This window comes from Uloborus diversus, chromosome 3 (assembly GCF_026930045.1).
Source record: "Uloborus diversus isolate 005 chromosome 3, Udiv.v.3.1, whole genome shotgun sequence".
Taxonomy (NCBI): Eukaryota; Metazoa; Arthropoda; class Arachnida; order Araneae; family Uloboridae; genus Uloborus; species Uloborus diversus.
The window spans coordinates 126,997,462-127,012,346 of record NC_072733.1 but is presented as its reverse complement, the minus strand read 5'-3'; the positions used below and the strand labels follow the sequence as shown (position 1 = coordinate 127,012,346).

General features: G+C 31.7%; 1 protein-coding gene across 1 annotated transcript in view; it reads left to right on the top strand.

The window, feature by feature from the left end:
* Positions 1-1,131: 1,131 nt before the first annotated feature.
* LOC129218418 (E3 ubiquitin-protein ligase arih1l-like) overlaps positions 1,132-14,885 on the top strand; it is a 309,026-nt gene continuing 295,272 nt past the window's right edge. The window contains exon 1 of the mRNA XM_054852673.1: positions 1,132-2,627. Coding sequence (XP_054708648.1) covers positions 1,489-2,627 — 1,139 coding nt within the window. The 5' untranslated portion in view covers positions 1,132-1,488. The remainder of the gene's footprint in view (positions 2,628-14,885) is intronic.

Here is a 14,885-nt window from a genome sequence, read left to right as displayed (position 1 = left end):
CTGCTCAACCCCCTCCTCCAAACTTCATAAGTATGGGAAGGGGGGTTAAAAATAGAAGGGGGGTTAAAAAATAGATTGTACTAAAAAAGCAATGCTACATATTATAATATACACTAGTGATATGTATATACATTGCAATAAAATAAATATTTCCGAAAAAAAAAGTTGAGGAAATTAAATGTTTTTAAATTTGTGGCATTTTCTATGCTACTGCTAATGTTAAATTAAGGGGTCATTGAGCACCCTCTTAAAATTTGAGTAAGAATCTAAAACTTTTACAACATTATACTATTAGTAAGTCTAAAAAATAAAAAAAAAATTGAATTTTGATATCTTGAATTCAAATTATGTTTTTCGCAATCACGAGTGTGTGTATGTAGGCGTGTGTGTTTGTGTGTGGGGGGTATGTGTGTTTGTGTGTAGGGGGTATGTGTATGTATGTGTAGGCATGAGTGTGTGGGTAGTTGTGTATATGAATGTGTGTGGGGTGGGGTATGTGTATGTGTGTGTAGGCATATGTGTTTGTGTCTGTGTGCAGGCATGAATGTGTGGGTAGTTGTGTGTATGTGTGGGTGTCTGTATGTATGCGTGTGTGTATGTGTTTGTGTGTGTGCATGTGTTTATGTGTGTGTGCATGTGTTTGTGTATGTGTGTGTGTGTTTGTGTGTGCGTGCGTGTGTGTAGTTGTGTATGTATGCGCGTGTGTGTAGAATATAGACGCAACCTGGAGACGACTTTCGCTATAGGTGCAGCATCGTGAGGAGCCCGTCGACGGTGATGGTGCGGAGGGTGGCGGTGGGGAAAATCAAAGGAACGCCAAAAACAGTCAAGTGAGAACAATAAGCTCAAAAAAAAAAAAAATGGGATGTCCTGAATTCTAGCTGGAAAAAAAGTTTTTTTTGAACCACCCCACAGTAGTGATTATTTGTTTAAGGTTGAAACTTCAATCAAAAGGTGACATTAATTAACCCGTTAATAAGAGCAAACGGATTCTGCTTATTTTGGCGAAAATGGAAACATTCCGTTATCAAAATTTGGCGAGTTTTACTTCTCCGCGAAGCAACCCTGATCGGTGGGAAACCAGTTCGGAGTGAGGCAGGAAGAGAAGAGTTAGATGGCTAAAATGCTCGGTCACTGAGAGAGTGCTTCTCGGACGATGTCAGTCTCCTGCTAAAAGCGGAGGAAGAGGAAGTAGTTTGTGTTGATATTTCTTCGGATCATCTGTGATTGACAGAAAGCGTGTCACAGTGAACGATGCAAACAACCGGGAATTTAAATGTTCTCTTTGATTTTACTGCAGCTGAAACAAACTGAGAGAATAATAGCAGCACATACTGTGGAGATATGCGTTCGTGATTGGAATTTAACTCCGAAATTAATATGTCTCTCTAGTCAAGCGAAATTAAATCGAAAAGTCACTTAGTGTATGGATTACGTAACAATACTGTGATATAAAATAAATTATTTAATGCTATTTATATATAATATATGGAATTAAATATGATGGAAAATCCTGCTACTACTGATTTTGAAAATGAAGAAATGTCAAGAAAACTTCCAGCTGAAATACTTAGCTCTGATTCTGCTGCAAACTACATTAAAAGCTGGCCTGTGCAGCTACCAGTTCCTATGAAAACTATTTACATTAAAGGAACCAGACGCATTCGACGAAAACCTTATCGGTTTAAATGCTCCAATATGAAAAATTGGTTAATACCATTGGATGGTCCTATGTCAATGGATCATGTTCATTTTCTTTTGGACTGTTTTGTTGTATCAGCTGGTCCTGTGCCACCACAACTTGGTAGATATCATCCACAGTCAGATCCTGAAGAATTTGTCCCGAAAGATACCATGGAATTGAGCCGAGAAGACAACTGGAGTGATAATAGTGAAGAGGAGGATGAGTTTTGGTCAAAAGTGGGAATCCCCAAAGATAATAGTCCGCAGGTATCCAAAAGAGAAACGTCCACTCGAACAGAAGTAATAGGTGCTGGTACATCTTCTATGAACAGCTGGCCTGAAGAGGACAATGACACATACACATTTGAACCGTATTTTCCGAATGCTAATACCAAACGTATACAAAGGAGCAATTATACTTTTCCTGCTGATCTGAATGATGATTTTATAGTCAGAGAATTATCAGAAATGAGACTTGTTTTAGAGAGACTTTTGGACACGCAGGAGGTTGCTAATTGGGATGATCCGCGGAATCTACGTGAAATACTTGACATGCTTCCGGAAGATCCTCATCCCAAAGAGCCCTCTCCGCACTATCCTGTCGGAGAATGGGAGTTTGATGACTGTGGAATATGCTTTGAGTCTCAGTGGTTGTACCGTCGTGTTTGTTGCAGCTTCCCTGCGTGCTCGATATGTTTGCAGAATTACTTCTCGTCAAAAATTGATAATGGCCAAGTTAAGATTGAATGCTGCAATACAACATGCAGTTCCTATGTGCACCGGGATGAGATATCAGCACGTCTCACACTAGCTTACAAGGAGAAATTTCACAAATTGTTAATTCTGGCAAATCAAGACGCAAACACAAAAACTTGTCCCCGATGCAGCCATGTGACAAAGATCTCAAAAAAGCCAAAGCAGGATGGAGAGGACAAATTTCCAAGGTAGGGAGAATTACATTTCTTACATAAAAATTTGAATCGTTCTCGTAACCGTTATAACTACTTAACAGTCCACCAATCTTTGAAAAAAAAAATCCCTCACCAATGAAATTCTTTTTTCTCAAAATACTCTTTTATGTTTTTCTACCGCTTGTATCAATTTTTCACTCGCTATGTTTGGGACATCGATTTTTACCCGACAGAAAACGAGAGAAGTTGCTTGCGATTGCTTGTACTATAATGTGGGGCTCAGAAAAACATTCCTGGTCATTTTGGGAATTAAACTGAGTATAAGCGTTTAGATTTTGTGTATTGAAATACTTGCTTAAATGATGACTTATTTTTAGTGCATCGGTATTACGTATTAAATCATTTTTTTTGTTAATATTTGTTTTTATTCGAGGAACTAATAAATTCAAATTACTAGATATTTCAGTTAACATTCGTGCGTATTTCACTTAATACACGTGCGTTTTCTTTTAATATTCAGGCGTTTATTTTGCTTGAAGCAAATATGAAAATCTACACAACCCTTATTATATTGAACTACAATGCATGATTTAGTTGCTGCTTTCTCGTTTCAGTCAGTATTTAAAAAACTTCATATCTCATTCACGGGTCATTCCATGCGAAATGAGCAAATCAGCTATGCAAAGTATGGAAGTTTAAAAACTGTTTGTTGCTTTGTTATTGACATTAGAAGTTGATGCTTACGCTAAGCCTAAATTTTCGGAGTTCATTGCTGTCAGTTTGTGACTCAATAACTCCATAAGTTATAAACGTACACTTAAAAAATAAATATTTCCGCATTCTATAAACAAATCTGTATTGGGAAAAAGCAAAGTAAAATTTATTCGGATCTTTTTTTTGAATCTGAGATATTAACAAATATTGAAATTTTGCCAATTTACTTCAGATTTCAAATCACTCTTCTAGCTCTTATAATTGAAAATATAAGAGTAAAAATGATTCAGATTGAAAAACTATCTATAACTAACTATCTGCTCTAATTTAGTTATTGTTTATGAATTTCTTGATGACGAAATCGTACTTTAAAAAATCGAAAATTTCATTCTTTACTCTATTTCAGATGTTTTTTTGAAGATGAGGGAATGCTCTAAATTTACTCAAGTTTTTTTATGTAATATATTGAAGTGTCTTTTAGATGCTATTAAGTTTTAATCATTGGTATCAGCGTATTTTTGTTACTAGAGTAATTTGAACTTAGGCAAAATTTCATTAGTTAGTTCTTTTAATTGTAAGTTTAGCAAAACTAACCATTTCTTTCGTGTTTCATTTTATCAAAAGCATGTTTATGAAGTATTTGCTAAAATGTACATTTTTTTAAAATTGAAATAAATGTTAGATATACTTGCTTTTGCATCATTGAGTCGTATATCTAGTGTTTTGAATTCTCGTAATTTCACATAAAAGTCAATCCATACAGGTTCCATACAGTATAAACTATTCATTCATGTTCAAATAGTTCTAAGTTAAAAAATTAAAATAATTATTTTGAAAATTACAATATGCTTTTTCAGTATAATGTATTATATAGGGCACAATATACGTAATTTAAGAAGGTGCAATGAAGTTTTCACACTTTTTATTTCTGTTTTAGTGTGTGAATTGAATAGCAAAATTGCTCAATTTCAAAGACCTGTATCTTTTTTACAAACCAAATACAAAAAACAATATGTATAACATGCATAGTACTTGAATGGAATATTCAATTGGCCACGAAGTTTTATTTTGAATTCCATCCCCTTTTGGTTTACAGGGATCTAAAAATGTCATTTTTGTCATTTTTCCGATTTTTGATGGGCTGTAATCTATAAAGGGTGCACAAACACACAGCAACAGTTACATATTCTTTTTAGAATGGTTCCATTGATTAGTTTTTGCCGTATTTCATTTTGTGTTTCCGTCCCCTACGCGAGTTATCTCCCTTTGAAATGAGTAAAATTTTTACATTAGACCCTGAACTTTAACATGTTGCTGTTATTTTAATTATTAACTTACAGCTACGTAACTCAGCATGTAAGACTATCAATTTATGCACTTTAACATCAAAGCGTTAAAGTAATTGTCATAAATGTAATTCAAATAGATTTTGTCCAAAATGCAAAGATCTAAAAGTACCATTTTTGACTACGACAAATCCCTTTTGATGACCTCTAAAAAATCAAAGGTCCAGTTGAGAGGAAAAATAAAAGTGGTTTTAAACATTTTTCTTATCCAGCTTTTAGGGATATGAATTTCAAAAAAATTAAAAATGGTTGAGCGCACAAATCCATCGAACCTGTATGGATTGACCCATAAAACACAAAGAAAATGCTATTTTTCTGAATTTTATTTTACTTTTGGAAATCAAAAACCAATTTCGAGTTTCTTCAAGCAAATAGTAGAAACACAGCTCTATATTCTTGTAAAATTTTGAAGCTGTCTGAATTTTCCCTCATTTCAATTTTTGTGTGTATGTGAAGGGGAAAATCACAAAATGGCACCAAGTTTAAAACTGATTTTGAAGACAAAGGAGTTAAAATACAACTTCAAAAGTAAAGTATTTCTTTTATGATACTTTAGCACATTATTGGGCATTAATTTCATCAAAGCTAATGCATTCCTTAAAGATTGAGATTAAAAAATAAAATGCTTAATTATGAGAAAATTGAAATATTTTCAGTTTTTGGAACTCGGTTAAAAGTTAACTATAATAACTTTGAAAATTTTACTGACATCAGATTAATTACTCTACTCCATAGATTGCAACAATATATAACTTTTATGTTTTCATTAAATAGTTAATAAGATACAAGCCTTCAAAAATGCAACATTTAGCATTTATGAGAATGCTGTTCAATTTGACCAATTTTCAATCGCATGTAATTATTCAAATAAAAAATCTTAAGCAAAAATATTTTAGATATTTTTATATAGGCATAAAAGGAACCTGTATACCAAATTTCATAAAAATCTGTTACCATGCGGCCACCACTTTTTTGCGAATTTTGCTCATTTCGTACGGAATGACCCTCACGCGTATTTTCAGAAAAAGATGACTTCTAGAATTATATTACAAATATTAAAATCTATTTTTTTTTTGTTTCTATGTTATAGTACTACCACCATATTGTGTTTTGGCAGTCAGATATATTTCCTATATATTTGATCATCTGAGACCATAAAAATGAGCATACAGCATCTTAACCTTAAGCGATCTTAAAATCATTGTTTTTATTTTTCTCGAAGATCAATTTTAAGTTCCACATCAGAGCGCATGGCGAAGCTCAACTATTCATCACCACGAACGATATTATCTAGGAAAAGTTTAGATTTAAATGTTAACTGTAAGCTTAAGGTTTTCACGGGCTTTTTAGTATTTAATATTTTATAGCGCAATTATGCTTCAATCAAACAACGTACTATTAATTACAGTAAAAAACAAAACATGCATATTTTTCAACTAGTTTTATCATTTTTAATTTAAAATAATAGTATTTGAAATGTTTGCATGTTAAATGAGACTTAGCAATTATTCAACTCCTTTCTTCCCCCCGTCAAGAAAAAATATAATTCTCTCTCATCAAAGTTTTCAGTTGGTGTAAACAACAGCTTTGTATTTTGTGCGTACAGAGATTCGACATTTTGAGTTGTTAAATTTTATCAATTCCCCAAGGGATTAATCATTTATTATTTTCTAGTGCGGTTCAACTGCGTTATATTTTTGTTCATCCAGATTTCAACTAAATTAAATTGTATCTAATGCTTCTGAATGTAAAATAATAGATAATGTCGACTATTATTATTTTTTACTTAAATATAATATTAAATTCTACTTCTAATCGAATTTTTCAACTAGTGTTAATTATATTTTAGGTTTCTTGTAGTGCATAAGTAGAATTTTTTATTAAAATTCCTTCTTTAATCTCAGGCTGTCAGTAATTAATTAGTTGTAGCATTACTTTTTTTTTTACATTTTTTTGAGGAGGAGGGGGCAACCAGAAAGGTGATATAAATATGTAATTAAATTTGGTTTAAATTCCTTTTTTATTGAAGCTATGCATAAATTATAATAAATTTTACACATTTTAAATCTAATTTTAAATTTATTTCAGAACAGTTTGTATGAAGTAAAAATCACTTAAGCTTTTTAGTTTTGTAAGGACTTTTTTCTATTAACAATTGCCGAAGAAAAACCCATTTTCTTGCTTAAATAAAGTATTTCTTTTAAGAAATTTCTTTCAAAAATTAAATTACGGATAAACCGAAGGAAATTTTATTGCCAATGGTGAAAATAAGAAGAATTAATTTAGCAAGATATTTTTTACAAAAAAAAAGTTTTTTTTTTTCCTTTTTCAAAAAGTCTTAAAAACGTTTGTGATGAAAAGAATTAATCAGTTGAAAGACTGGCTATTTTCATCTAGGGCAGATTTAATTGGATTTAAAGTCATCTTTAAGTTTTTTAATTTTAACCACGCGTATTTTCACTGAAATTACAAATGTTTTTTTTATCGAATCAGAATATTTTTTATTTCATCAACAAATGCTCTTTAGTAATTTAATTGCAAATAAAGCGAACGTAATTCCACTTAAAAAAGGGAAATAAAGACAGAAACTGCTCTGGTTTGATGAGATTTTTGGAAAAATGTAATAAAAGATCACGGGTTTGTTAATTTGATTTTAAAGTAAAAGCATTAGACTATCCTACTCATTCTTTTATTCCTCCGTGTGCTTCCTATAAAAACGAGTTTCTTACGTTACAGGACTTCAAAAATATGCGTTTGTTTCATCTTCCTGATTTTCAATTCTTATGGCAAAAATATTAACCTACTTTAACTTATAATTACAAAAGAAAATGTGATTATATTTTGTTAATTAATAAAATTTGACGTATTAAAAGTTTATTTTGAAATTAACTTGTTGAAAAAAAGCACAGTTAACCAGAAAACTTATTTTCTCTCAGCCATTAAAGTTATAAATTTCTTTCTTATAATATTGAAAAAAAAGAAAAGAATAAGAAAAAACAAAGCAGAATTGATCAAAATAATCTACTCGATTGGCTTTTACCTTCCAATAGTCCACTTCAGTTTATGAAATGCAATTTGCAGTGAAGTATAATGTCTCGTACCTTGTGTTTCATAATGTTGTTAATACCGTAACGTACCGGTTATATCACTACTTCACGATAGCTGCTGAATATTCTATCAGCGACTGATTGATTCGTAAAATGCATAAATTGAGGCACTGCTGCTCATTTAAAATGCTCACTTAAATGCAAAACCTATACAAAATTCATATTTGAAACTAACATTTCGTTTTGTTTGTCTGATTAGACCGCAAACGAAGTACAATCCTTGTACTAAAAAGTGACATCTACATTTAGATCAATAACATATATATATATATATATATATATATATATATATATATATATATATATATATATATATGACGAATATTGTGACAATGCACTCAGTGTCAAGGGTTTTAAAGGAAGCATATATGTATTTTTGAAAACTTATAAAGACGAATGAAGGAATGTCATCTCTTTCTATGGGTTTCAATTTTATGCTGTGGATACTTTTGTTAAAAATAGATATTTAAAACAGTCTTTAGAGCTTTTTCTATTTCCGACTCTTGCCTCATGATGAAAAAATAACAAATAAATAAATAAATAAATAAAAAGAAAAAAAACTTGTCGAAGATCTTTAAAAAAAAAATAAAAAAGCTACAAAAGAAGAGATAATTCTTTTATTTCGTAGTGAGGAATAATTATATAAAGAAAATAGTTTGATATAAACCAAAAGAGTGTTTATAAACCAAGCATCATTTCCAAAAGTAGGATGTGATGGGGGTAAACGGTGTCATATTTGGATTCAGGGGTCATTTTACATAAGAATGGGCTAGAATGGTGTCAGAAGCATTTTCAATTGTTTTTTTTTTTTTTGCCGCATAGTGTTATTATTAGAATTAAATCCAACCACAGCTAAATATCTTGTAAAAATATGACAGACAATTTATCCAATTAATGATATTATAATCGCGAAATGTGTGCTTTACATTCGAAATGAAACATAAAGCATTTTTTCTTCCTTTTTACTAATTAGTGTGAAATGCTGAAGCTTATTTGCACATCATTTCTTTTGATGGAGAAAATGAAGATTTATGCAACTTAGGTACTAAGCTTCCGTGCGCAGACACTTTGATTACATATTCATTATACTTACCAAGTTTGCTTTTCGTTCCGTGTTTGTCTATCATGATTTTACGTGAGAAACGCAGATGATTTTTAATAACTCTCATGATTCTCTTGATTATATCGATATTATGCAAAGTTTTCTCGAATGATATCATTCTTTTTTTATATTTGCATGTTTTATTTCCACTAGCATGGGTTTTTATTTTACTTGAAGGATATTGTTGAAAACTCATTCTCGTGATACTATAATGCTTTTAATTTGTGCTTTTCATTTATCGCTAATAAAATTTTAGTCAATGTAGCAATTTATCTGTATCAAGTGTGCAACATCAAGTAAACAAAATCTTAGTCTTTTTTTAAAACGAAATCAATCAGATATTCCCTTCATTTTGTATTTTAGAGGCGTAAAATAAGTGTGAATAGGTTCATTGCGAAAAAATTGGAGGTTATGCTTGCATTAAAAAATAGTGCCTGTTTGCTAGCCTCATTTTCTTATACAAGGTGCGTCTGAAAAGTTCGATGAATGGAAGCATTAAACAAATGTAACAACATGTGGAAACAAAATATCTTTATTCCCCATCAAAGTAACATCCGTTGGCCACAATACACTTTTGACTTTGTTGGTGAAGTTGCTGGAATGAGTCAGCGAAAGCCTCTTTCGGCATAGAACCGATGTCACTCGTCGTCGAATGTCTGCAAAACGTGTGCTCTTTTTAACCCCCTTGGGGGGGGGGGACAAAAAGAAGTCTGCATTCACCAGATCTGGCGAGTACGGTGGGTGTGCTATAACAGGTACACGGCGGAGGGCCAAGAAGGTGCTTACACGTAGAGCAGTATGAGGGCTAGCGTTGCCATGCAACGCTAGCCCTCATACTGCTCTCCGTGTAAGCACAAAGGAGATGACGTGCTTTCGGACTCATTGATTCAATTAAAATTTGTACCGTTAAATCTGTGCCCGTATTTGAACTGGAATTATTATGGAATGATAACCGGGTTGGTGCGCAAAGTTGTCGAAATATCATTAAATTGTCTCCAACTGGTAGCAAAGTCCTTCGCCAGTTTTAGCGAGATATTGCCATTTCAAATACCGAATTCTCGAAGCCGCGTTTAAATACCGAAATCGCTGGGAGAGAGAACGAACATGGTATAGAGCACCCTATAATCTGTTGCTGCATCTGTAACAGGCAGACAATGACGGGTATCCTCTGTACATATTTATTAGAAGTACTAACATAGTCTACAAAGTATACGTATGTGCATGTTATACCGATGCAAGAATATCCAAGACCGTGGAAAGACAGAAAAGCCATTCTATTTCATTACTGTTGCAGGTTATAAGGAAGACATAGCCGCGACAGTTTTACTGCCAAAGGAAGTAAACGTACCTTCAACGTACGTACCCCGCTGTCAACCACCTAAATGGACAACGAATATTCCTCAATGAGATTTATATTTGAGAGCCTCTTAAGTCAAAATTCCGAATAAACACTTTATCAGTGAAAAAAAGGGAAGTTATTCATAAATCTAGGCTTGCACATGATGGGAAGTAATTATGGAAAAGTGTTTATATCATATAATAAGACCCTAATAAAATAAATCTTATTTATCTCTTCACATACTTTAGGGAACGTGATTCTTCTGCTGATTTCTCAGTCCTCGTCTTTGCGAGCCACACCCTATTTAACGTGTCAATCGCTTTCATCTAAGGTCTGAAAGGGGGGTTTAGTCATTCAGTTATGCACTTTACTGCACTTCACACAGACTGCACTATTGTATCTTATTCGGTGCCGAATTTCATTTAAACTCATATATTTCTTCGAAACTTTATGTGACTTTTTGCAGATTAGATGAAACTCAGGCTGTTTATGTATAAAAATAGGTTTTACAGAGGACACTGCCGTGGGTAGATAAACCGCATCTACAAAAATGTTTTTTAAGGTATTTGAAGATACGCGTTTTTAATCCCCTCAAACACTAGTAAAATGCTGGAATTAATGTTCTTCTTGTGTTTCATTTCAGCGGAGGCCGAATAAGTAAGTTTGTAAGCTATAACTTGAGTGAAGTAGATGACAAAATGTAAAAAAAAAAAAGAGAGAGAAAGAAAAATTTGCTGATACTAGTTTATACTTGCTCAGGGTCGTATAGGGCTCTCGTGCTTTTTTTGTCAGAAATGAAGCCCTGATCTTATTCTCGTGAAACTTAAGTTCTATGCTTGATTTACTAAATATTATGCTACTAAAAATACTAAATATCTATTTGTCGTAAATTGTAGGTGGAGCTATATTCAATATTTCTCCGTGTATGTGCACGTGAAATAGCGAAAATGAGCGAAATAAAAATGCTCCATGAACGATGTTCCGTTTCAAAAGATGTTATCCGTAAAAATCAGGTGGAATAACTTGTGAAATCGATAGGGAACATATTTTTGAGTCGATGCAAAATCGTTTAAACCTTTATGGGAAATTTCTATGTGAGAGGATGTCTATGTGTCTAGAAATGGGAAATATATGGGTCTGTAAAATAGATCTGTAGAGGTTCAACGACAATAGTCTTTGATAGCAAGATTTCTTTTTGGGGCTACTTGCCCCCAAAAGTAAGGACCATGGTAAGGACGCGTAAATTAGAGAAGCATCACAAAAAAAAAAAAAAAAAAAAAATCACGGCCTTTCACATCGTAGTTTGGGTTAAGTACACAAAATTGTTGAGATAGAGGAAAACAAAAAATTACATTGCTGTGCAATTTTGTGCTTTAGTAATGTTTTTCGTTTATGTTTTCTACACAAAGGATTTCTAAGGGAGTCTAAACTTTGGGAAAATTACCTCAAGACTTCATTTAATTTAGAATTGAGATTTTTTTTTTTTTTTACTGTACGTGACTGCATTTTGTTCTAAATATCCTATCTAGAAAGTACACAATGCAAACAAATACCAGACGCAAAAATGAAAGAAACAAAGAAAAGAAAATACATTTTATTAGTTTATTTAATCAACTTCAAAACAGCAAATTAAGATAATAAAAAACAGTCAATAGTATTAAGGAATAAGAAAAACATGTTTTAACATTAATATTTTTTTTTGTAGGCTTTTAATTTATATGCATGAAATAAACGCAAACAGATATTTAACGCTTAGAATCTGTACCATTGGACATAAGAAAAGACTCAATTTTTCTAAGGCCAAAAAAAGTCATATGTTTAAGATTTCTTCATTCATTCATTGTAGGGATTACGTTTTGCAAAGTGAAGCACAAAGCGTTTGCATTTCATTTACTGACTATATAGATAGTGTCCAAACAAGGCACGAAAGTCTATATGTATTTTTATTTAGGTTTTGTAACTGCGGACCTCTACTAAACGAATCTGGCAATATTTTGTTAGTTTATTTTCAAAAGTTCCCTTCCTACATTTAACTTTTTCCCGTATTTTTTAAAGTTAATTTTGCAGCGACAGTTTTTTTTTTATCTTAAAGTTCGAAGATCATAATGTGCGAAAGTCATCTTTAGGAGAAGCTTTTTTCCGTATTTCTTTCAGTTTATTTTGCAGTAAAGAGAAACTTTTTTCTTTGTCGAATTCAACGCACATGTTGTGTGAGAAAATTCTTTAAGAAAATCAAAATTTAGAAAAGAGTATTTCAAAACTTTGACACCTTTTACAATTGAGCACTTTCATTTGTAAATAATGATTGCATCACTCATTTTAAATTCTCAATCAAATGATTACAAGGCACTGATGATCAGATAAAAGTTAAAACGCTTTATTTACGAAACGAAATTGTTTTTTAGTCATTGAAAAGTAATAGCTTTTTCCTATCTTTAAATTTTACATTTTTCAAAAAATGTTTGATTCTTTAACCAGAATTAGTGATGTGGATCGGGTAAATACCCAGCGGGTAGGTAAATATTTTTTGGATAGTTACCCAAGTCCTGGGTAAATACCCAAAAACTGAGCATTTTACAAAAAAATGCAAAAAGTGAATGGGATTTTTTTAAAAATCTAGATATGAAATAATTGGTAACACTGCTACATACATAGTATATAATATTAGTACTTATTACATAGTATATAATTTTTTTGTTGAAAGACTTGATGAAATTATGAAAGAAACATATCGTGTGAACCAAAGAATCTTTCTTTTCCACGTCATAATTGGAGAAGTATAAGCAATTCAATGATAAACTTCAGGATTTCAAAATCACAATCTAGGTTAGCCATATCCAAAATGAAAAAAAAAAGGAAGCATGAAGGATGTTTGGAAGAATAAACTGAGAAGTTATTAAGACACTATGATGTTATTTATTTATTTTATTGCTGTTTTAGTGATAACGTGGCAAATATAAAAACAGTTTTCACATTAATAAGCAAAAAAAAAAAAAAAATCAAAACGTTGTTTTTTGTTGCCTTGCTCATTTGCATTTGCTCCCCGGCACTTCATAATGAAAATTTATTCAAACTATTTTTAATACACGCAATTAGTGATGTAGGGTGGGAAGGAAAATATTTTTTGGGGTGTTTATCCGAAGGCAGAGTAAATCCCCTAGTAATTGCGCATTTTGCAAAAAAAAAAAAAAAAAAAAGGTGGTATTAAGAGATGATGATTTTCTTTTTAAAACATAAACCGTAAATTGACAGATTAAAAATATAAAATTTATGCTCTAAAATTTTTTTTTAACTAAAGACTTAATGAAATCTAAGGCTTAGTGAAAAAAAGATGCAGAATACGCCTGAACACAAGGTCAGGAGGAAATTTCTGCAAAAGATTTAGGTAAATAAATAGTAATAATAAATTGAGCGACATTTCGTTACATTTTGATGTCATGCAAGGACATATTACTAGGTTACAAAAGACTAGGACCTTAAAAAATTGTTTTTTGCTTTTTTTTGTAACCAGTTAAACTTTTTACTTCTTGTAGAATGGCTTTTTATGTCTGAAATTTGGCTATCAACATTGATTGGGCATATCCAACACATTTAATGTGAATATCATATTAGATTGCTAAGTTGTTTCGCACAATAATTCTTTAAATATGTGATCAAAATGCACTTTTTGGGCAAAAATGTATTGTTTTGAAAATGATTGGTTATATATATATTGGAATATATACAGAAAAATATTTTAGTTGAATATAAATTTGAAATGAAAAATAGTACCTCCCGAAGACAGACTGAGCAACTTGTTCTTGTAGTACCTCCATTTGTTTTTGGACAATCCTAGTTATTTGAAATGAATATGACGTGTTTAAAATAAAAAAAATAATTAAATTACTTTTTACGTACATAATTTAAGCGGAAGACTTATTACAAAGACAAGAACTTAAAAATTCCATTAAAGGCAATTCTATCTTTATGTGAAATGCACATTTTTTTGTTTTTCTCTTTGAATTCACTTACATGATTGGTTCATAGGTACACGATGTGTGCTCGTGGGTGGGGGAACCTTTTTGCACCTCTGAACAACTTTTCAAATAGATTTCTCTAAAAAATGTAAAAAATGTTTCTTTACTTTCATATTACGGTTATGGTTCTATGCCGAATATGAACATTTGAACAAGTGTTAGTTTTAAAACATAAAAGTTAAATACGCGAGTGATTTGTAGAGAAATTCAAAAATCTTCCTTACCTGAGTAATACTCGCTCGATTGGTTATGCGAATGAAATTATTACCTCATTCTCAATGCCATCATAGAAACAAGTAGTAAAGAGTTTAATGCTCTCGTATGGGCCTTTGTTGCGTTTCTTCTAGACAATGATAAATATCCATTATCACTATTAACCAATTTACATTCATTAAAGTTGTTTTTTTTCTTTATACTTGGAATAACTTCCAAGAATACCCACGCTGATATTTAAACATTGAAACGTTTTATCCGTAAATTTTGATAGTAGAACTAACTAGTAAAAGTTTTTAGGTTTATAGATTTGATACTCTATACTAGAAAGCTCACTTGAACTCGGACCACAAAGGTTTCGGACTCCAAAGGAAATTGGACTTCTGTGCAAAAAAAAGTTTAAATTTAAAGTAACTGAATAAAAAGTCTGACTTCAATAATGTTTTTAAATATC